At 35.0% G+C, this 25,637-nt stretch overlaps 1 protein-coding gene across 2 annotated transcripts in view; it reads right to left on the reverse strand.

Moving 5' to 3' along the window:
- LOC101892222 (protein single-minded) overlaps positions 1-25,637 on the reverse strand; it is an 88,689-nt gene that overhangs the window by 41,400 nt on the left and 21,652 nt on the right. The window contains exon 1 of one of the 2 annotated variants that reach the window (XM_059127983.1): positions 12,228-12,335. The exons of the other annotated variant lie outside the window; for it this stretch is intronic. Coding sequence (XP_058983966.1) covers positions 12,228-12,246 — 19 coding nt within the window. The 5' untranslated portion in view covers positions 12,247-12,335. Of the gene's footprint in view, positions 1-12,227; positions 12,336-25,637 lie in introns of those variants that run through there. 2 annotated transcript variants of the gene reach the window in all.

A 25,637-nucleotide genomic window follows, 5' to 3' on the forward strand; every position in this document is an offset into this window, starting at 1 on the left:
CTGAACCGTCTTCTATGTATAGGAGACTACAGAATATCTAAAAATAGTCTTCTGTCTTTAGAAGTCCTTTAAACGGTATTCACTACTGAGAACCTATAAACGATCTTCTGTCTATAAAAGATCTGTAAAAGATCTTTTTTGTAGAAAACCTGTAAAAGGTATTCATAGAAGATCTGTATAAATGGTTTCCGCCTATAGTAGACTTGTATATACAGGGTGAGAAAAAACTGCAACAAAGTCAAACGTCATAATTTTTACATTTTTTTTTTTAATTTTATTGAATGAATCCAAAAATGTCGGAAATAGCATCAGCTTTTAGAATAAGTTTAGATTTGTTCGAATTGGTCACCTTTGGCACGAATTATGGCCTTCAAACGGCCAATGAAACCCTCACACGCTGCCCGAATGTTGCTCTGCGGTATTATGGTCCATTCCCAGCGAAACGCTTGCTTGAGGTGATCGACACTTTGGTATTTTTAAGTGCCAACCTTGCTTTCCAAAATACTCCAGACACAATAGTCCAAGCGATTATTATCCGGAGATTTTAGTGGCAATTGTGCGTATTTGTAGTGCTATTTTCTTATCGGAGAAACCCAAATTCGGCCACTGCGACGCTGGTTTCGATTAAGAAAACCACTTATGTTTTTCCAGCCAAATACAAAGATATCATACTATCACGCTTGAATTCCATCACGAATAATTTTTTTCTGGAAAATTTGAATTTTGAAAGAACTTGAAATAATTCATAAAAAATTATGTCGAAAAATACCTCTCAAAAAAAGCCCGTTATATGGGTGCTGTACCCATTACGAACTTTAAATACGAAATTTGAAACAATTCCGATAAAAATGTTGCTAAAATCATCAAACTACCGAATATTGGTAGGTACCGTTATATGTGGGCTATACGAAGACGTGGACCTGCATAGACCAAAAATGCCGGTGAATAATATCGCTGAAACCATCAAAATACTGAATATCGGGAGATATCGTTAGCTTTCAGCCAAAGTCAAACAGACTAACATCATTACTTAGACTTAGAATTCGTTAGCTGTCAGCCAAAGTCAGACAGACAAACATCATTACTTAGACTTAGAATTTTACGCTGATCATGAGTATTTCGAGACGTTACAAACCGAATGACAAAGTTAATATACTCTCTGCCATATATAAAACTTCTTTCAATTGTTTTTCATTTCTGCAAGCATATATTTTTTAAAATAATATCCAAATGATGATGATTAAATGATTCCGATTAAAATCATCTATTATAAATTTATTTGCCGTAAAGAACAATGACGGTTGCAAAGAAAATGTCGTCATTGTTAATTCTTAGAACGTTTTGTATTTCAATTTTGCCATCTCGAAATTCTTTGTTGTTTTTGCCCGTTTTTATTCCCATTAAATTTTGTTGCCGTTATTGTTTTTTTTTTATTTCTAATAATTTCTTATTTTTAATTTCCAATAATTTGTCTAGTCATTTTATTCACAGTCTCTTCGTTCTGCTCTTACTCTCTTCTCTCTACGATGTTGCTATATACAAAACGAATAATTTTCTTGAAATAACGAAAGAAAATGAAAATACCATGAAAAATATATACACGCCGTACAAAATAGTTGAAAGAAAAAAATCAATAAAAAGTCACGTTTTTCAAAATATCACGTTCCAGTAAGAAAAGATGTTTGTAGCAATGTGTGGCATGTTTTCTATATACAATGTATGTGTGTGTGTATATGCATAGGTGTGTATGTGTTAAATACTATATAACATTTACCTTTATGACACACAAATTTTCTACAAAATAAATAGCATTGGGCATTTTTGTAGTAACTAATACATTATCTGGAAAGGCTCAAAAGAGGGCAAAGAAGAAGTGTAATTCATGAAATGTTTTGTCATTTTTAATTATATTTTTGTATAAAAAATTAGAAGGAATTGGCAAAATATTGCAAGTGCAATTAATTTTTTCAATTTTCATTCCCCTTATCCCTCTCTCCTGCAAACAAAATCCGGACATTGGAAAAAATATATTTTTTTAAGTAAAGCTGCTCTATATCTTAGTCCTTATAGGCTCTACATCATTCAATTTTCCCAAAAACCGTAACGTTTTTAGACATTTATTTTACTAACACAACTGTATGCACGTTTTCTTCATACTCTTTCTCTCTTCTCTCTCTTCTTAACTGTCAAATGTGCACTATGTATGTCTTAAATTTGTTACCACAATGCACCGCTGGCCATTCTTCTTTTCGTTTCGTTTGGTTTGGTTTTTTTTTTGAAGCTTGAAGTAAAATTTACACCGAAAATGAATTTCTTTTTATGTAAGGCACGTTATGTGGCATGTTTGATGAACACATTTTTGTACATTTCAAGTTCAAGGTCATTTGAAGAAAGCACGTACAACTATATGAAGTGATAAAACATGCAAATGTACATGCAAAGTAAATAGGAGACCGAGACCGGTCATGTTACCACTTCACCTGGAATTGAGCAATATTCTATTTTCGATTAATTTTTTTTCAGAAATGTAGAAAATTTGAGAAACATAAAAATATTTGAGAAAAAATTCTAAAAGTCTTATATAAATGTACAAAAATCGCAAAAAATTAAAAAATAGATATCTGGGACATTTCGGCATTAGGGAACACAACTCGGCTTTTAGACTCTACGATTTTTGTCTTCAACCAAATAGTGAAATTTTCGATGTTCACCAATCCAAAGACTTTTCACATTGAAGTAAATACAATTTCATTTGGTGGGCACTATTAGAAACTAAACCAGTAAAGAAAGTCCTAAAGTCGGGCGGGGCCGATTTTATGATACCCTACACCACTTTGCTAATTTAGTTGAGCTCCACTTAATAATTAAAAGTTTTTATGGGAGAATTCAATCATACACGCTATGATTATAATTATAATTTAAAATTCAAAGGACTAAATATGCCGAAGCATTTGTATCTTTTAAATTCAGACTTGTATTGCCCATTTGTCAAATCGGATAAAAATGTATAAGGGAGCTATATCCAAATCGGAACCGATCTCGATAAAACTTGGCAAAGATATTTCTGAGCTGTATTTGATATATTTCCCTGAATATCGTTGTTACGGAGTGCATATTACGGCTGTGGGTAACAAATATAACAAATCGAATGAACAGTATATATGGGAGCTATAGCTATATCTGAACCGATCTTCACCAAATTTGACATACTAGCTTCCAGACTCAATTCGGTCGTAAGTGCCAAATTTTATCGCATTTGGGCAAATATTAGAAGTTTGGTGCACAATTAAAGGTAAATCGAACGAAGTTATATATGGGAGCTATATCCAAATCTGAACCGATCTCGATAAAATTTAGCAAATGTATTTCTGAGCTGTAGTTAATACATGTCCCCAAATATTGTTGTTACAGAGTGCATATTACGGCTGCGGAGGACAAAAATAACAAATCGGATGAACAATATATATGGCAGCTATAGCTATATCTGTACCGATTTCGATCAAATTTGGCATACATATTTTCAGGCCTAATTTGGTTGTATATGCAAAATTCCATACTATTCGGGCTGATATTACACGTTTGGTGCACAATAAAAGGCAAATCGGACGAAGATATATATGGGAGCTATATCTAAATTTTGACCGATAATCTCCAATTTCAATAGGGTTCGTCCTTGGGCCAAACAAATGATTTGTGCAAAATTTCATCTGGATAGGGCAATAAATGCGAACTGTACTTTGTTTACAAAAATACATGGACAGACGGACAGACGGACGGACAGACGGACAGACGGACGGACGGACAGACGGACATGCATAAATCGACTCAGAATGTGATTCTATGCAGATCATCAAAAGGAACTATGGGTCTATCTCGTTTCCTTTTGCCTGTTACAAACAAATGCACAAAGACATAATACCCTGACCACCTTGTGGTGTAGGGTATAAAAATTAAACAAACCTATGTGTCGAATAAAAATGTGATCTGAGGAACTTATTTCGAGGCATTACAAAGCTATAAGCTACTTTTTTTATAGGCGCCTTTTTTAAATCCGCTACACAGTATGCAAAAATTGTATTGCATTTTGCAAAATATTCGGCAAAGACCCTATAATTTTTCGAATGTTATGAAAGGCGACTGTCAAAAATTGGTTTATAGGTTTGCTATTCCTGGAATAAATTTTTATTTGACACATTGTACACTTCATGTATTCTTGTTCACCACGAAATTCTGAATCGATTTAAATCGTCTGTTGAAATCATCATAGAGTCCACAATATTTTAAATAGAGCTCTGAAATTTGACAAAAATTCCATATATAACGATACGAGCTAAATTAAAGGGTGATTTTTTTTTATTTTAGCTATTATCTTTTTCTCAACACAAGTTTAAATAGTTCATGCACGATTCCCTGTTTTATTTGTGTTTTGCTTCACTGTCAAAAAAAAATTTAGTTTCATTTATAATTTAACAATGAATCACCTTAAAAACCAACAACTCCTGCAAATTATAGAGTTTTATTATCAAAGAAAAAAATATTCCTCACTAAATTTCATTAAAAGTCACCAAAGAAAATATATCTTTATTTCCATTGCATGCCAAAACATTTTTGCATCAATGTTTCGAAAAAAAATTGAAAATATTTCTTAATATTTTGGATCGGACTCTTTTCGATTTGACGCCTGAAAGTTTCATAAAATTTCATTTTAGGCAAAAAAAAAGTCAAAAAAAGAAATATTCAACACAAAATTTTATTACAAATCTCAGAATAAACCACAAATCTAGGTACAATAGTTTTTAAGAAAATTACATTTGAAATTTATATATGACATGTGAAAATTATGTATTTACATTTTTTATTGCTGATTTAACACGTTTCCAATTTAAGTCAAAATCTGCGATAAAACTTCATTTTTTGGGAAAAGTCTCAAAGAAAGTATATTCTAGATCAAACTTCATTGTGAGCCTCTGAAAAAAATGTGTATACTATATGTGACCCATAGAAAAAATTATGATCGATTTTGGTCCATAAAAATTTTTATTTTTGAAAAAATTTAGCAATTTCTTCAATTCCACTTTCCGATAGTACGTATAGATTGTGAAAATTCCAAGGGGATTTGATAGTACTCAATTCTCAAACCAAAAAAAAAACTTAGGTCAAATTTTTTTAAAACTTTTATGTAGTCTTGACCACGGACCCCAATAATTTGAGATATATTCCGCAATATTTTATATAGAGGTTTGGTTTTTAAAGCTTTAATTTTTTGAGCTGGGATTTCCACTTTTTGGTATAGTCCCATTATGAGGGTAAACCCCGATTTCAGGTATTTGTTACGTTTTAGAAATATTTTTCATTTAATTTTCTCAAATTATGGTATGATTATTGTATTATAAATATCTGCAAAAAATGCACAAAAATATAAATATACGTCTACGTTTTGGTACACCCCTATTTAGAGGTACAGCCTGATTGTAGTCATTGCTAGGAATTTGGTCATAATTTCCAATTGTTTTGCGATCGAAAGTATTTTATATAGGATTTTGACTTAAATTAGTTATAAATAACGTCGACACATAATTTTCCCTGGTAATATATAAATTTCGAATGTATTTTTCTTAAAAAAAAAACTATAAGACCCAGATGTATGATTTATTCCGAGATCAATAGTGAAATTTTGAGTAGAATATTTCCTCTTTTGATACTTTTTCTCTGATTTATTGTTTTCACGCTTTTTGACAACATTTATACACAGATTTTCTTGATAAATAATAAAAATAGAGATTTATTTTCTTTGGTGACTTATAATTAAAATTTGATGAAGAATAATTTAATGTTTATCATTATCCTTCAAAAATGATAATTTGTAGGAGTATTTCGCATTAACACACATAAAGTTCGGCTTTAACCCTAAAATGTGTTCTTAATATAGGTATATGCATTTCGGGAGTTTCTTAAGACTTTTGATGTCTTCTGGGACCTATAGTAGAATTTTATGACAAATAAATTTGTAGAATATTTGGACTTGCTATGATCCCATTTGAAGATACTTTTAACTATATTTTGAAAAAAAAGGGACTAAAACGACAAATTTGGTTACACGCTTAGGAGTTAAAGTTAGTTAAAAGGCAAAGATAATCCTCATGTTGTTATCTGTAATATGACCGAAGACACCATATACCTAAAATGTGGGGATTCTCAGAAATTTTAGTCCAAAAATTTCCGAAAATGTGGAAGAGGAAGGAACTTGCCTTCTTTGCGATGTAAACACGAGCATTCTATTTTTAGCCCCACTTTCATAAACTGCGGTAGTTTTTCTGTAATGTTTTTTGTGTTGCATAATATTATTCGGGCGCAATGAAATGATTGTAAAAAGCGCAGAATTATAAATATCACAAATGCATTTATGGACATTAAAAGGTCAGAATTGTTCTTTGTAAAAATGGTCCCATACTTATATCTTTAACTACATTGTCTGTCTCTGTTTCATTAAAGCCATCCTCATAATTGTTGTAGATACATACATACTCACCGCATAGACCGGAAGGTGTGGAAATTTTACATTAAGGTGTGTTTAATTGTGCCTTGAACACGGCATGTTAACAATTAGAAATTCTAGACATCTCATATCGTAACATATGGCCATTGAAAATATGGAAAATTCATACATGCCCACAGAATTCCAGGTTGAAAAGAAAAATTCCAATTTTCACCTCACTCACGTACGGCAATTCCCATGCATCTTGTGTACAATATGTAAGACGGATGAAGATGTGCATGTGCACAAACACAAACATCTATGTAGTTACATATACATATAGATATGTATAAAATAAGAATGCAAAAACAACATTGTATGGTGGAGAGATACGTGTTTCCAATGTATCTGGTGAAAATAGTGAAAGGGATATTCCTCGACATTTAAGGTGACTTAGATGCACACAGGAATCATTCATAATTATAATGAGCGACAGCAATAAAGAGCACAATTTTGCTATTGTACTCTTTTCAGATATTTTTTTTTACAACCTTCGTTTGTGTGTGCTTCTTATATACAGATCAGGATGATAAGAGAAAGTCTATCAATTGATTTTTTTCTTTCAAAAACTCAAAAATTATTGTTGCTTTGAATGAAATTTCCCTGTCAAACCTACCTATGTAGTATCAGTTCTAGTGAAACCGCCAGACATTTTCTCTATGTAAACAAATTTAAAAAAATTTTGTTTTTATGGTTCATTCACCGCTTTTTGACAGTTCATTGTTTGTGTCGTGGTCATCATTTGCCCGTTGATATTGAGACAACAATAACAAAAATACTGGTTAGCCACTGTCATAGTCAAATGCTGTCACAATACCAATCACATGCAAACACACACTCACACGAACATCCCATTCATTAGTCTCCATTTTAATATACCTTAAAAGCACTACAACCCGTTTGAGTAACAGTTTGATAATAACAACAAAAAAACACCAACAACACAAGAAACCATTTCATTGGCTGAAATTGTGAGTGGCAACCACCATTATATTACACTCAGTCAACTAACGTTACTCTCTTTGGCATGCGTCTCTCTTTTGGTACCTTACTTAAGAACATTGTGGAATTGAAACATCCCCTTTAGTTTTGTTTCTCGGACTTAAGATTTATTGTGTGTTGTTGTATTGTTTACGCCCGTTTCCTGTTATTTTTCTAGCCACATACACACGAATACTCTCTCTCTCTCCAGCTTGAGAGCGATGCATTAAATGAGTGAGTAATTTTTGTTTCATTTTATATTTGAGCAATGTTGATTGTCGGGTAACGCCTTTTATGGTTGCCTTCGTTTTTTCAGAATAGAGTGGTAAGCAGAATTGTTTTTGTTGCTGTTTTTGTGTATTTTCACTTATTCAAATGTCATCCCTGCGTGAAAGGTATGAAAACGGCAATGTGGTTGTTGTTGTTGTCTACATAGCATAAATGCCATCTCGTAAGTAGGAGTAGATATATTTAAAAATGCCTTGTCATATGTCTGTGTTTGTCTTTTCCAATTCTCCATTAGCGTTGTTCTTGTTGTTGTTGTTGTTTCTTTGAACCATTTCCAACCCCATACACACACACATAGTCTGTAGATTTTGTTGGTATCATCGTTGTTGATGTTACTTCTTTGGCATCTAATTGCTGCTGCTTGCTACATTGTATGTAGATATGTATTATTGTTGTTGTTGCTCTGTTGCTATTGTCAATTATTTAACGGATGTGCTTCTTACTTTTGAACTTTCCCTTTGTTCTGATTATTTTGTTGTTGTTTTCTATTTTTTGTTTTTGCTTTTCAGACTACCAAGCTATTGCTGCTACTCATTATTTTATGTTTTTCGAGTCATTTATGTCCTAAGGCTGACTTAGTAGGTATTGTTACTTTTCTATCTGCTGCTAGCGCTGCCGCGGCATTCTTTGTCACCATTTTATGGCTAGGACTGGGAATGTTGTTGGCGAACTCTTGTTCTTTGTTGTATTTTTTATTTCCATATTGTTTCTTCTTTTATCTCCGCTTCTTTTTAGTGAAACTTACCAGCTACAAAGCTAGCTGTACATAGAATTCAATGTCATTTTTAATGTTGATTCTAATTTAAATTATGAATTGAGAAGGTTCTATGTTTCAACTACATTATTGTAAACATTAAAAAAGACAAAATTATTGTAAAGATTAATTTTAATGAAATTAAATAGAAAATAAAATGAAAATTTAAAAAAATACTTGAAATTTGGATTTACCCCTATATGGGGACTATAGCAAAAAGTAAATTGACATGACCAAGTTTGTATACCAATAATTTTTGAAGTAATCCACAGCCCTATAATAAATTTTGCAAAGAATATCTCAAAATATTGACATCCCTTTGGATACTGTGAAGACTACATAAAAGCCCTTAAAAAATTGGCCTAAGAACTCGAAATTCTTTTGGGGTTTTGATCTACAAATCGAGTACTGATCTACAAATCGAGTACTACTGGCTATTAGATAGTGAACTTATAAGAAACTAGCTAAACACGGCACGCTTCGCCACTCCTTTCGGTTTTATATGCATTCAAAATTTCATATACAAATTTAAATAGAATAAAATATATAGAATTAAAAATATAAAAAAATGTAAAATAAAAACGTGCTAAATTTAGTCCGTGTACACGAAGAGTTTGTCTTTGAGATTTATTAGTTGTCAAATGAAGTTCCCAATGTACAGGAATAAATTTGAACCTACATACTTCTCAATTAATGTTTGTGTACTTTTTTACTGTTAGAATTTTAGAACAAATTCCGTCACACATTCCAATCTTCATTGAAATTTGACATATATAGCCTGTTTGGTGCATCAAATACACCAAATCGACCGAAAAATGTATATACGAACTAGATCCAATTCTGATCCGATCTCAATATAGTTTGACAAATTTATTTGTAGACCAAATTCTGTCACAAATTCCAGATTTCATTCAAATTAAAGATTTATAGCGTGTTTTGTGCATCAAATACATGAAATCGAAAATGTATATGGGAACTATACCCAAATATGAACCGATTTCAATTAATTTTTACACCCAAATTTTATCGCACATTACAAATTTTATTAAAATTGGAGATACATAGCGTGTTTGGTGCATAAAATACATGAAATCGACCAAAAAATATATATAGGGAGCAATAGCCAAATCAGAACCGATTTCAATATAATTTATTTTTGTACCGATTTCAGTTTCACATTCTAAATTTGAAGGCTGTATATATAACCGGACAATAGATATGTGCATTTAAAACCTAAATTTTCTGTAGCTACCTCCGATTCTGATGCTATATGTCCAGTTCCAAATGGAAATTTTAAAATTTATATAGCCTATGTTACTTTCAGGCTATTATGTAGTATATATGAAAATTGTCAGCTCAGCATTTTTTAAGTCTATGCATTACAAACAAACATACAAACATTTTCCTCTTTTATACAGGGTGACATGAAAAAACTGCAACCAAATTCAGACTGCTGTCATTTCTAAGCCACTTGTCCGACAGCTATTAACATTATTCCAGTGACAGCTCATTATAATATTTACAAGCGTACAAAAGCATTTTGGTGAGAATTTTCAAGAAAAAAAAAAATTATTTATGATGGAATTCAAGCGTGATAGTGTGTTTTCTTTATATTTGGCTGGGAAACCACAAGTTGTTATCGTTAGAGCACTCCAGCATTTAAGTGTGAATAAATCTTTTGTGTCTCGTACCATCGCTCGTTACCGTGATATTGGTAGCGTAGCCCGAATGCCAAGGAAGTGGACGAAAGAAAACAGCAACATCAGCAGAAATGGTTTGAAAAGTAAAGAAGCGACTTGATCGAAACCCGCGTCGCAGTGGCCGAAAAATGGCCCGTGAGCTGAACGTATTGCAATATTCCATTCGGCAAATATTGAAAACCAAGCTCGGGGTAAAGCCATTGAAATTCCAAGAAGTGCAACAACTTACACCGCAACAGAAGGAAAATAGACTCAAAAGAGCGAAAGAGTTGATTCGCTAGGCCGACAATGGTGAACTGCCGAATTTGGTTTTATCCGATGAGAGAACATTCGTTGTTCAGCAGTTTGCAAAAAAATAAAATGATCGTGTTTACTTGCCAAAGAGGTCAGCTGAAAATGTGCACCTTCGGTTAGCCACCAGAACTCAAGCGCCGGCCATGATGATGGTCTGTGGCGCCATAACAGCCGATGGTCGCTCTCCGCTCGTATTAATCGACCGTGGCATCAAAATAAGTGCCGAATATTATCACGAAAATATTCTGGAGGATGTATTAAAGCCTTGGAGACGCAAACATTTTGGCCGCAAACCTTGGACATTGCCACAGGACTCAACACCATCGCTCTCATCACGCGCCACCCAAGAATGGTTACAAAATGAGGCTCCTCGCTTCATTTCCAGCCCACAATGGCCACCAAAATTTCCGGATACCAATCCGTTGGACTATTGTGTCTAGAGTATTTTGGAAAACAATGTTGGCACTAAAAAATACCAAAGCGTCGATCACCTCAAGCAAACGCTTCGCCAGGAATGGGCCAAAATACCGCAGAGCAACATTCGGGCTGCTTGTGACGGTTTCATTGGCCATTTGAAGGCCATAATTCGTGCCTAAGTTGACCGATTCGAACAAATCTAAACTTATTATAAAATTTGATGCTATTTCCGACATGTTTTGCTTATGGCGTTTGACTTTGTTGCATTTTTTTTATCTCACCCTGTATGTTGTCCATCTCCGAACTCGATCGTAGTTTGACAATAATATTGCGATGTATCAAGTTTGGACGTCTGTTCGACAGTTCTCGAGCGCACCAGCCAGCCAAACAGACAGGCAGACGGACAAATAACCCTATATCGACTTCAAATGTCGTAAAACGGATTTAGTTCAAAGATACATAGGGTCTATCTACCTTCCTCATAGAAATAAGAGGAATATTATTTCGATGAGGAAAGTAGCCATATGTTTGAGGGTATAAAAATGGTTCCAGAGCTATCAAAAATGTTTCAAAATATCGGCAACTCGAACAAGGTCGCCAAAGTTCATTTTCGTATGGCAAGCAATAAAATATAATTGTAGTGTAAACAACGACAACAACAAAAGCATCTGTGGCATCAGAATGATATTCGATAGTTTGGCAAGCAAATAAAAGGAGCAGCCACACCAGCTAGTCATTTCGATGGTGATGCTGACGATGATGACAGGAGCAACAACATCAATAAAAACAAACAAGAATAACAAAAAAGAAAGAAAGACACATGTTTAACAGTTACAAAGAATAGCGACGAAATACGATATAAACAAGCGAACTTAAATCTCGAAAACCAACAAGAAAAAGAACAAAACACTCAAACAACAAGGATACACCATTGTGTGAGAGTGTGTGGGTGACAAAGTGGTTGCTGGACAATACTTTATAATTGTACTCCTCCAAAAAAATATATATGTATGTGCATAAGGGTTGGGAAAGAAAAAAAGAATAAATAAATATCGCTTTGTTTAAAATGAATGAAACTGGAAACCAAAAACTGGCCAGACAAAACAGTGACTAATAAAAAAATAAATGAAACTTTAAAATGAACCCATTGTGGAAGCCCTCCCCACAGACATTAAAAGTAATGGCATTAAAAAAAAATACCAAAAGAAAACACACAAAAAAAAAACAAACAAATCAAAAGAAATGAAATAAAAATTACTTTTTGGATCCATTTCCATTTATGGAGACACAAGTGGCAAAACGTCCGACGACTGCATTAAAGTCGACTACTGTTCTCCGTACGTCTGCAAGCTGTTGACAACAGGAATAATAATGATGATGGTGATTTCGATTTTGTACATATTTAAGAAGAAGAGGCGAGAATCACAGCGATAACACACAAAAAATCATGAGGCAATACATAAACTAAAAAGCCGCCACTGGTCTTTATTATTTTTAGTTGCTTTTATTGTATAGTTTTAATAACTGTTATATAGCATTTTTATTATAGTTTTATGACATTTTTCCATGCACCAATTAATTTTAATTAAAAAAAAATTGATAATTAATTTTTGGGATAAGGTTTGTTATTGATATCCAGTATTTTCAAATGTATTTTTTTTTATTTTTTTAATTTTATTTTTTTAGTAGTTTAATAAACGATATTTTTATTTGTAATATTTACCGATAAATTTTAATTAAAGATTGCAACACTTTACAAAGATTTCTTATTAACACCAGTGCTATGAAAATTTAAAAATGTAAAAATTTCAAAATTACACCTTTTTCACTTATTTTTTGAATTTTTGTTTCATTTAATTTTTTTTCTTCAAATTTTTTGGTGATATAGTCGCATCTCTCTAAAATGGGTCGAAAGATTGATTTAATATGTACACAATATATATATATATTTTTTTGGAAATAAATCAATTGAAAAAGTCTGATAAGCGAATTCTACAAATGGCATTTAACTCAGAATTACACTGGTAAAAACTTCACATAACCAGAGGTTCAATCCATGGAAGTCCTCTAAAGGTCTTAGTATATTCGGTTTCATAAGACACATGAGCTTAACTTAACTAGAAAAAAAGTGGCATCTACAGGGTGAGATGAAAAAACTGCAACCAACTCCAGACTGTTGTCATTTCTAAGCCACTCGTCCGACAGCTGTTAAAATTATTCCAGTGACAGCTCATTATATTGTTTACAAGCGTACAAAACCAATTTGGTGACAATTTTCCAGAAAAAAAGTTATTCGTGATGGAATTCAAGCCTGACAGTGTGACTTCTTTATATTTGGCTGGAAAACCATAAGTGGATATCGTAAGATCACTCCAGCATTTAATTGTGAATAAATCTTTTGTGTCTCGTACCATCGATCGTTACCGTGGAACTGGTAGCGTAGCCCGATGTCAAGAAAGTGGTCGGAAGAAAACAACAAGAAACAGCAGCAACGGCAGAAGAAATAGTTCGAAAAGTAAAGAAGCGACTTGATCGAAACCCGCGACGTAGTGGACGAAAAATAGCTCGTAAGCTGAACATATCGCAATATTCCATTGGGCAAATAAGCTCGGGGTAAAGCCATTGAAATGCCAAAAAGTGCAAGAACTTACACCGCAACAGGATGAAAATAGGCTCAAAAGAGTTAAAGAGTTGCTTCCCTTAGCCGAAAGTGGAGAACTGCCGAATTTGGATTTCTCCAATGAGAAAATATTCGTTGTCCAGCAGTTTGTAAACAAACAAAATTATCGTGTTTACTTGCCAAAGAGGTCAGCTGAAAATGTGCACCTTCGGTTGGCCACCAGAACTCAAGCGCCGGCCATGGTGATGATGTGGACCGCTCTCCGTTCGTATTAATCGACCGTGGCATCATTATCGCGAAAATATTCTGAAGGGTGTATTAAAGCCTTGGGCACGCAAACATTTTGGCCGCAGTCCTTGGACATTCCAACTGGACTCAGCACGCGCCACCCAAGAATAGTTACAAAATGAGGTTCCTCCCTTCATTTCCAACGAACAATGGCCACCAAAATCTCCGGATACCAATACGTTGGACTATTGTGTCTGGAGTATTTTGGAAAGCAAGGTCGGCACTAAAAAATACCAAAGTGTCGATCACCTCAAGGAAGCTCTTCGCCGGGAATGGGCCAAAATACCGCAGAGCAACATTCGGGCAGCGTGTTACGGCTTCATTGGAAGGCCATAATTCATGCCATAGGTGACCAATTCGAACGAATCTAAACTTTTTCTAAAATTTGATGTTATTTCCGAAATTTTTTGCTTTCATTCAATAATGACTCTGTATAACACTTATAAAATGCGAAATACAACTCGATTGTCTTCAAATATCGCATATGATGAACTAATTGAACAGACCCCTTCTTCTGGTACCTTACCCTCAAAGGGTCAAAATTTTGAATAATTATAACTCCTTTAAAATGTGAAATAAGAGTTCGATTATCTTCAATCTTTGCACATTTCAGTATTTATTCCAACAAAAGATCTGGTATGTAGATGAAATATATCGGACCAATCCTTCTGGTATCTATCTACAACGGGTCAAATCCGAAAATGCGAAAAATAAATTCTTTCTTTTTGAACTTCGCACATTCCAATATTTCTACTAACACAAGATCTGGTGTAAAAATGGCAGGATCGGCACACCCCTTCTGGCAGCTCCCCCACAAATACTATTTAACTTGTAAGAGCTTGATTGAATGACATATGGTTTCAACAAGAAGGTGACAACAACGTACCTACTGACAGGCAATTTGGTGAAATTTTAATTTTCCTTTCGGGACCGGTGAATTTGTCGCCTAGTCCCCATATATCGATTTTCGTTATTTTGAAGGTTTCTGCAAACAATTTCCAACCAAATTGGATGAAACTTGTCAATTGGGGTTCTTCGTAGGTCCGTTCTCTCCCTGCAAAAAATTATTTTCTACAGGTCCACTAGTTGGTATAGCCCCCAATATAATGGTACCTCTCGATTTTCGGTATTTTGAAGGTTTCTGCCACAATTTTCAACGAAATTAGATGAAACTTGACAATTGGGATTCTTGGTAGGTCTGTTCTATCCTTGCAAAAAATATTTTCTACAAGTCGACTAATTGGTATAGCCCCCATTTTAACGGTCCTCCCGATTTTCGGTATTTTGAAAGTTTCTGCCACTATTTCTAACCAGATTAGATGAAACGTGACAATTGGGTTTCTTCATATGTCCGTTCTCTCCCCGAAAAAAATATTTTCTACAGGTCCACTAGTTGGTATAGCCCCCATATAACGGTACCTCTCGATTTTCGGTATTTTGAAGGTTTCCGCCACAATTTCCAACCAAATTAGATGCAACTTGACAATTGGAATTATTGGTAGGTCCATTCTATCCTTGCAAAAAATTTTCGATCCAGGTCTACAAATTGATATAGCCACCATCCACTTTATTGTAAACTGTAAACTTTTACTGTATCCTCCAACAGATGTCGCTGGTAATTGCAGCTTAAAGTGTAACTAGTTTGAACCCAGATACTTTAATTTAAAAACATTTTTTACCAAATAATGGAGGGTACTGAAAGTTCTGTCTGGCCAAACTTAATGGATTTTTACTTATTATAATACTCCAATAGACTTTAAACTTTTTCAATTGATTTATTCTTTCGATACTAATTACATATATTTTACATTTGTAGTTGTTTATTTATTTTCTGTGTCATTGTACATAAGGGTATGGTTTTATTACACTTAAAGTTGTGTTTGATTAATATCCTTCAACAGGTTGCTGCTTTCGTGATTCAGATAAAATATTTTTCTTAATTGTTTTGGATATTATGATTTAACACATAGTTGTTTCACATTTTTAATTTTTTTTATCACATTTATATTTGATTTTTCCCGTTAAATATTCTATTTCAATAAATCGTTTTTTTTATGAACTTCAGAATTTCACGTTAAAGCAAAGCAAAAAAAATGTGATGTTGTTGGTTGTCGTCGTTGCAACTGAATACTCGACACCGTAGAAAATTAAATGGAGCCCCCGTTTTTGGAATGATTTTTGTTAAATCAAATAATTCATTGTTGTTGTTATTGTTGTCTTAACAACAACCACCATGAAAGCAAGCAACAACAATATAAACAACTACAACAATACAAGTAACCACCACCACCGTACGTACGTACGTACGTACCGCTCTGTCTTTCTTTCAAACTTGAAAATATCTCAAGCCAACAACCAACCATACGTTACCATCATTCTCGCAGTCATCATCATCATCATCTGCATCACCATCACCACCATCATCGTCATCGTCATAATCATCATCTTCGTCATTTTATTTGGTAGTAAACGGCACCAATTTACCCATACCCATTAACCATTATAGTTTATGAGCTGTTGTTGTTATAATTTTTATCGACCAAAATACAGAAGCACACACACCACCACCACCTCAGCAAACAATTGGACAAAGTGCAGTTTTCCATACTCACATGCATACACACATACTTGTTTATAAAAAGCAAGTGCATGTTCACACACATACACTTTGTATGTGTGTAATTATAAAGAAAAGCGAAGCTTAAAGTGCAATTACATCAAATTTTGCTTTTGTTGTTGCTGCTACTGCTGCTGTCGAACATAAGTTTCAGTTTCCAATGTCGCCTTCAACTTTCGGACAATGTCATTTTTTTGTTGTTTTGATTTGTTTACGAGTTTCAGTGTTTGTTGATAAATCAAAATAAATGTGAAAAAATACAGTGATCTGGGATTGAATTCGAGAAGGAGAAGGTCTCTGTATGGTATTCTAAAGACATGGACCCTTTAAAGGTATTCCAAAAAATAGGAGATACTCCCTTCACAAATGGAGTTCTCAAGGACTTTTATATACAGGGTGAGATAAAAAAAACTGCAACAAAGTCAAACGCCATAATTTTTACATTTTTGTCTTTAAATTAAAAGCGAACAAGTAAGCAAAGGCTACAGTCGAGCGGGGCCGACCGTTGAATACCCTACAACACTATAATAAACGATACAGTTTATATAGGCGAGATACTCGAAAGAATTCCACAAGATTTGTGACAAATAATAAAAGAAAACCATCAGGTTTCGTTCTCAAATTTTCGAAATGGTCTTCCTTGATCTGGAACCAATATTTCCCAAAGACCTATAATCTCTCAGAAGTGGCAAAAGATTAACATTTATTATTGGTTTTTGACTGAAACGCATCTATATGAGATACAGACATTTGACTATATTCTTCAGCGAAGTCAGCGTTAACGAAATAGTCAGAAGTGCGCTTTCCTGTATTTGTGAATACTCCAAAAAGTCACTGGAATGGACATTTTCGTATTTTGTCTACAAAAGTTGGCAAACTATTTCACACATTGAATATTTTTGGATGGCCATCCAAAACTGCTTGGCTTTTGCAATGTCCGGTAACCCCCATTCAAATGTGCGTGAGGATCGGGCGATAATTACGACCTGCTGACAATTTTGCATTTTTTTTGGTCCATTTCAACCCCTGAATATATGGCGATCATCTCCAAAAAGAGCAGGCTTCTATTCTGACCCTCATCTTATGCCCATGCAAAATTTCGTAAGGATCGGGCCATAAATGCGATCTGTATATTTTTTCTTTCTGCCAAGAGCCAATTCTGAATTATTGAAAACGGTCGAAATCAGTTCAGCCGTTCTCGACATATAAGAGAACTTTCAAGTATATCCTCTTTGATAGACATATATATCGTACATATTTTGCTATATATCCGATTTGTTAGATTTTAACATCAATGTAAAGATCAGAAGTAACCTTGTCATGGTTTTGCAATTTCGCCGGGATTTAAAATATTCGCGGTTTAATGAAAATTTTTGATTTTTTTCAAAACAAAAGATATGGTCTATTTTACCCGCTAAATATTGGTCTATAATTGCGACCTGTATAGCTACTGCAAAATCTGACATTTTTTCAGTATTTGGTCCATTTCAACCACTAAACATTTGGCGATCATCTCCAAAAGAAATAGGCTTCTATTCTGACCCTAACCCCACCTTCGTGCAAAATTTCGTAAGGATCGGGCCATAATTGCGACCTGTAGCGTTATTACAAATTAACATGGACAGACGGACAGACGGACGGACGGACATACATAGCTAGATCGACTCAACTCGGCGAGCTAGGAAAATCCATATATACTTTCCTATATGGGAAATCAATATTTCGAGGTGTTACATAAATTCTGGCCCAATCAAACTTATAATACCCCCAACACATAGTGTTTTAGGGTATAAAAATGTCGGAAATAGCATCAAATTTAAGATTTAGTTAAGATTTATTCGAATTGGTCACCTTTGGCAAGAATTATGGCCTTCAAATGGCCAATGAAACCCTCACACGAATGTTGCTCTGCGGTATTTTGGGCCATTCTCGGCGAAGCGCTTGCTTGAGGTGATCGACACTTTGGTATTTTTAAGTGCTTTTCCAAAAACTCCACACAAAATAGTCCAACGGATTGGTATCCGGAGATTTTGGTGGGCATTGTGCGCTGGAAATGAAGCGAGGAACCTCATTTTGTAACCATTCTTGGGTGGCGAGTGCTGAGTCCTGTTGGAATGTCCAAGGTCTGCGGCCAAAATGTTTGCGTACCTAAAGCTTTAATATATCCTCCAGAATATTTTCTCGATAATATTCGGCATTTATTTTGATACCCCGTTCGATTAATTACGAGCGGGGAGCGACCATCGGCTGTTATGGCGGCCCACACCATCACCATGGCCGGCGCTGAGTTCTGGTGGGCAACCGAAGGTGCACATTTTCAGCTGACCTCTTTGGCAAGTAAACACCAACATTTTGTTTGTTTACAAATTGCTGGACAACGAATGTTTTCTCATCGCAGAAAACCAAATTCGGCAGTTCACCATTTTCGGCCAAGCGAAGCAAATTTTTAGCTCTTTCGAGTCTACTTTCTTTCTGTTGTGGTGTAAGTTCTTGCACTTTTTGGAATTTCAATGGCTTTACCCCGAGTTCATTTTTCAATATTTGCCGAATAGAATGTTGCGATATGTTCATCTCACAAGCCATTTTTCGGCCACTGCGACGCGGGTTTCGATCAAGTTGCTTCTTTACTTTTCAAACCATTTCTGCTGATGTTGCTGTTTTCTTCCGTCCACTTCCTTGGCATTCGGGCTACGCTAGCAGTATGACGGTAACGAGCGATGGTACGAGACACAAAAGATTTATTCACATTTAAATGCTGGAGTGCTCTAACGATAGCCATTTGTGGTATTCCAGCGAAATATAAAGAAATCACACTATCACGCTTGAATTCCATCACGAATAATTTTTTTTTTCTGGAAAATTCTCACCAATATGCTTTTGTTCGCTTGTAAACAATATAATGAGCTGTCACTGAAATAATTTCAACAGCTGTCGGACGAGTGGCTTAGGCTTAGACAGCAGTCTGAAGTTGGTTGCAGTTTTTTCATCTCACCCTGTATATACCCTCAACTATGTCCGTTGTAAAGGAGTGGGCTAACATTGTTCATTTCGTCGGCTATAAATCTTTCTACGTGCCATCACACATAAGATATGTGATACTTTTTGAAAAATGTTGAAATGTGTGTAAGGTTTTAGATATGGTGGGCCGAAGTATTCGGTAAAAAATATAAATAAAAAAACATTCATTTAATTCCAATTTTATGCAAATATTTGTTAATCAAAATTGTAGCCTATTGTGGAGGAAGGCGCCAGAAGGATTGGGCCGATAAATTCCATATTCACATCAAATCACTCGTTGAAAGAGATATTTAGATATACCAAGTTTGAAAAGAATCGCTGACTTTTTAGAAAATCATATGATTATAACTACTGAAGTGATGGCCCGATATCTATCATCTTTACAACAGATCTTGATTTAGTAGAAATATTGGTATGCTTATTTCGCATTTTATGAGGGATAAAATTATTCAAAATTTCGACCCGTTGTGGGGAAGGTATCAAAAGAAATGGTCCGACATATTTCATCTTCATACCAGATCTAATGTTGGTAAAAATATTGATCTTTGCTAAACTTAAAGATATTCGGACTCTTATTTTGCATTTTACAGGAGTTATAATTATTCCAAATGTTGTCCCTTTGTGGGTGAGGTACCAGAAGGAGTAGTCAGATGTATTCCATTTTAGTTCTAGTTCTTGCGTTAGTGGAAATATTAGGATGTGCAACGTTTAAAAAGAATCGGATGCTCATTTTGCCTTTTATGAGCTTCATAATTACTAAAAATGTTGATCCTTTGTGGAAGAGGTACCAAAAGTAGTGGTCCGATATCTACGATCTTCTCAACAGAGATTATGTTGATAGAAATTGTGAGGTGTGCGAAGTTTGAAGATAATCGAACTCGAAAATTTTGAACCTTTGTGGGGGAGGTACTTCATGGATATATTGTAAAAATGGCTTGTGAGCTGAACATATCGCAATATTCCATTCGGCAAATATTGAAAAATAAGCCATTGAAATTCCAAAAAGAGCAAGAACTTACACCGCAACAGAAAGAAAATAGACTCGAAAGACCTAAAAATTTGCTTCGCTTGGCCGAAACTGGTGAACTGCCGAATTTGGTTTTCTCCGATGAGGAAACAATCGTTGTCCAGCAGTGTGTAAACAAACAAAATGATCGTGTTTACTTGGCAAGAGGTCAGTAAAAAAAGGTGCACCTTCGGTTGGCCACTAGAACTCAAGCGCCGGCATGGTGATGGTGTGGGCCGCCATAATAGCTGATGGCCACTCTCCGCTCGTATTAATCGACCGTGGCATCAAAATAAATGCCGAATATTATCGCGAAAATATTCTAAAGAAAGTTTCGGACATTCCAACAGGACTCATCACCAAAGCAATCAGCCCGAGCCACCCAAGAATGGTAACAAAATGAGGTTCCTCGCTTTATTTCCAACGCACAATGGCCACCAAAATCTCCGGATACCAATCCGTTGGACTATTGTGTCTGCAGTATTTTGGAAAGCAAGGTTGGCACTAAAAAATACCAAAGTGTCGATCGCATGAAATGGGCCAAAATACCACAGGGCAGCATTCGGGCAGCGTGTGATGGTTTCATTGGTCGTTTGAGGCCATAATTCGTGCCAAAGGCGACCAATTCGAACAAATCTAAACTTATTCTAAAATGTGATGTTATTTCCAACATTTTTTGCTTTCATTCAATAAAATTTGAAAAAAAAAATGTAAAAATTTTGGCGTTTGACTTTGTTACAGTTTTTTCGTCTGTACGTCGGTGGAAATCACTCTAGCTTCCGAACGAAATGAAATAGGTTGATAAATTTTTACTCAAATGTGTATTATGTCTGCAGGACTTTTGGTATTGAAAATGGGTCATGTAGGTCCACATCTTCGTATAGCCCTAATATAACGGTACCTCCCTTTTTTCGGTATCTTGGTGATTTAAGCGACATTATTCACCGGAATTTTTTCAAATTCGGTATTTGAAGTTCGTAATGGATAATACAGCCTAAGACAGAAAATTGTCGGTACTCCCCGATATTCGGTATTATCATTATTTAGCGGTAATGTTTCAAATTTGGTATTTAAAGTTCATAATGGATAGTACACCCTAAGACCGAAAATTACCTGGCAGGTTCACGTCTTCGTATAGCCCTCATATAACGGTACTCCCCGATATTCGTTATTTCGATAATTTTAGCTACATTATTACCGATTTTTTAAAATTTCGCATTTGAATATTGTAATGGATTATGACAAATGTTACCTATGCAGGGGTGAGACGAAAAAAAGAAAAAAACTGCAACCAACTTCATACTGCTGCCATTTTTAACCACCCGACAGCTGTTAAAACTATTCCAGTGATAGCTCATTATATTCTTTACAATAAAATTTGAAAAAAATGTAAAAATTTTGGCGTTTGACTTTGTTACAGTTTTTTTTATTTCACCCTGTATAGTTTCATGTAAATGAGAGGCATCACGGATCATACGATCTAGTTTCGACTATAATAGACTCTTCTAAAATTGGACCTCTCTCATATATTAGTTCCAATCGATTTAAAATTTTAAGTGGTTTACTTCCTTTAATTTAAAGTGGTTAACTTCCCACAACTTCCCAATCGTACATTTGTTGCAGCTGGATATGTATGGTGGTGCAGTCGTCCCCGGCCGACTTTTATTCTCAAAAACACTGTGCGGCGTCTAGAGCTTTGGTCTTGACTTTGGTTTTTTGTTAACAATATATGTAAATAGCAACCTAAGAAATGTGTGTGAGTATTTTTTTTTAATTTCACCACAATAGATATTAAAGTATTTGTAAATTCAAGAATTTTCTTTTTTAGAAACAGCTCTACTCTGTGTCTATGTATGTATTCGGTATGAGTTAACAAAATGGTCTAGTTTTTTTTCTGTTCACTGGCCAACTGCTTTTACCTGACCCCGTTTTATTTTCATTGCCAACACTTTTACTTTTACATTGTCGAAAATGCCATCGTAGACAATTGTTTGTTTCTGCTTTTCTTTTTGCAAATAAACAAATTCTGATATAAGAAGAAGCTACCAATGACTTGACGTTGAGTCAATTGTGTACAAAAGTACTTACATACATGTACCTTAACATGAGTCATTTGTAGAAGTGTATGTTTTCAAATTTTCAATGGTAATTTTGAATGCAATTTTGACGTCATCAAAACACCAGCAGACCAGGAATTATTCGTTGCCTTATTCATTACTTTTAAGCGAAGGCCGCCAACAGCTCATAGTCTTTCTTTGTGTAGTCTACACAAAGCTCACAATTCATTTAGTCTTTGTCCATTGTTGTCAATGCTTTATAAGCTTTTGTTTTCCTTTTTCCTTCTTTGTTTTTGTTCAATTCTGCTGATCGTGCGAATTTCGTTAGATTTTTCTCCCCGGACGGGAACATTAATGGTGCTAACTGGCTGGCGGCTGCCTCAATGTTTATATGTTGACGGTCAATGACGGCGTGATTTTAGCACGTGGCCGCAACATCTCACTGACGGGCGGAACGATTGTGTCTCGCTTTTGTTTGCAGTGCAGTGCAGTTTGATTAGTTTATTTTGTTTTGCTTTGGACTTTCCTCGAATTAAATTCACAAAAGTTTTTTAATCATGTTTTGATATGTTTAAACAACAATCAATTATGATTCAGCATACAGTACGGTAGGTAGGTAGGTGGGACAGAATGTGATATTATTTCATCCGATAAATTGTGGGAATTTATGTGATTATAAATAAGTTAATGCTCCTTCCTTGATTCCTTTTTTATATACCCTCCATCATAGCATTAAGGGTGTATTAAGTTTGTCATTCCATTTGTAACACCTCGAAATTTACATTTTAGACCCCACAAAGTATATATATTTTTGATCAGCCTGGCCTGTACGTCTGTGGAAATCACTCTAGCTTCCGAACGAAATGAAGTAGGTTGATAAAATTTTACTCAAATATGTATTATGTCTGCAGGACTTTTGGTATTGAAAATGAGTCATGTAGGTCCACGTCTTCGTATAGCCCCAATATAACGGTACCTCCCATTTTTCGGTATCTTGGTTATTTAAGCGACATTATTCACCGGAATTGTTACAAATTCGGTATTTGAAGTTCGTAATGGATATTACAGCCTAAGACAGAAAATTGTCTGTACAGGTCCACGTCTTCGTTTAGCCCCCACATAACGGTACTCCCCGATATTCGGTATTATTATTATTATTTAGCGGAAATGTTTCAAATTTGGTATTTAAAGTACAGCCTAAGACCGAAAATTATCTGTGCAGGTCCACGTCTTCGTATAGCCCCCCACTCCCCGATATTCGTTATTTTGATAATTTTAGCTACATTATTACTGATTTTTTTAAATTTCGCATTTGAATATTGTAATGGATTATGACTAATGTTACCTATAGTCATATTATATTGCCTCTACTGTAACTGACTCACTATTCCTTACTTACAAAACTTACAGATATCTCTGATTTAATCCAACTTCTTTAATTCACAATTCTCTCCGAGAAACTTACTGTTATATTCCCGCTGTCTCTCACTCTCTCTCTCTCTCTCTCTCTCTCTCTCTCTCTTGCTCTTAAGCAGACGAGTTCTCCAACTCCACATTAACTCTCATAATATTTACTTTTTTAATACAATGTAGTTTGTTTGAAGTTTAGTTCTTAAAGAAATCTCAAATTGGAAAGTTGTATAATTATTTATCGGTTAAATATTAAGTCTTTAGCCGAAATAATACATTTTTAATAAAATATTAAAATACAACTTAATGTGTTTTATTACAAAATCATAAAACATAACTATAAGCAGGGGTGAGATGAAAACAAACTGCAACCAACTTCATACTGCTGTCATTTTTAACCATCCGACAGATGTTAAAACTATTCCAGTGATAGCTCATTATATTCTTTACAGGCGTACAAAAGCATTTTGGTGAGAATTTTCCAGGAAAAGGTTATTCGTGATGGAATTCAAGATTCCTTTATATTTGGCTGGAAAACAACAAGTGGCTATCATTAGAGCACTCCAGCATTTAAATGTGAATAAATCTTTTGTGTCTCGTACCATCGTACTCGAAGTGGACGGAAGAAAACAACAACATCAGCAGAAATGGTTTGAAAAGTAAAGAAGCAACTTGATCGAAACCCGCGTCCAATTGGCCGAAAAATGGCTCGTGAGCTGAACATATCGCAATATTCCATTCGGCAAATATTGAAAAATGAGCTCCTGTTAAAGCCATTGAAATTCCAAAAAGTGCAAGAACTTACACCACAACAGATAGAAAATAGGCTCAAAAGAGCTAAAGAGTTGCTTCGCTTGGCGGAAAGTGGTGAACTGCCGAATTTGGTTTTCTCCGATGGGAAAATATTCGTTGTCCAGCAATTTGTAAACAAACAAACTACCTTCGGTTGGCCACCAGAACTCTAGCGCCGGCCATGGTGATGGTGTGGGTCGCCATAACAGCCGATGGTCGCTCTCCGCTCATATTAATCGACCGTGGCAATAAGAATAAATGCCGAATTTTATCACGAAAATATTCTGGAGGATGTATTAAATCCTTGGGCACGCAAACATTTTGGCCGCAGACCTTGGACATTGCAACAGGACTCAGCACCATCGCACTCAACACGCGCCACCCAAAAATGGTTACAAAATGAGGTTCCTCGCTTCATTTCCAACGCACAATGACCACCAAAATCCTCGTATACCAATCCGTTGGACTATTGTGTCTGAAGTGTTTTGGAAAGCAAGGTTGGCACTAAAAAATACCAAAGTGTCGATATCCTCAAGCAAGCGCTTCGCCATGAATGGGTCAAAATACCGCAGAGCAACATTCGGGCAGCGTGTCACGGCCGTTTGAAGGTCATAATTCCTGCCAAAGTTGACCAATTCGAACCAATCGAAACTTATTTAAAAATTTGATGCTGTTTTCGACATTTTTTGCTTTTATTCAATAAAATTAAAAAAAAGTCGGGCGGGGCCGACTTTATGATACCCTACACCACTTTGCTAATTTAGTAGAGCTCCGCATAACAATTAAAAGTTTTTATGGGAGAATTCAATCATACACGCTATGATTATAATTATAATTTAAAATTCAAAGGACTAAATATG

Source organism: Musca domestica, unplaced genomic scaffold, assembly GCF_030504385.1.
Source record: "Musca domestica strain aabys unplaced genomic scaffold, Musca_domestica.polishedcontigs.V.1.1 49, whole genome shotgun sequence".
Classification (NCBI taxonomy): domain Eukaryota; kingdom Metazoa; phylum Arthropoda; class Insecta; order Diptera; family Muscidae; genus Musca; species Musca domestica.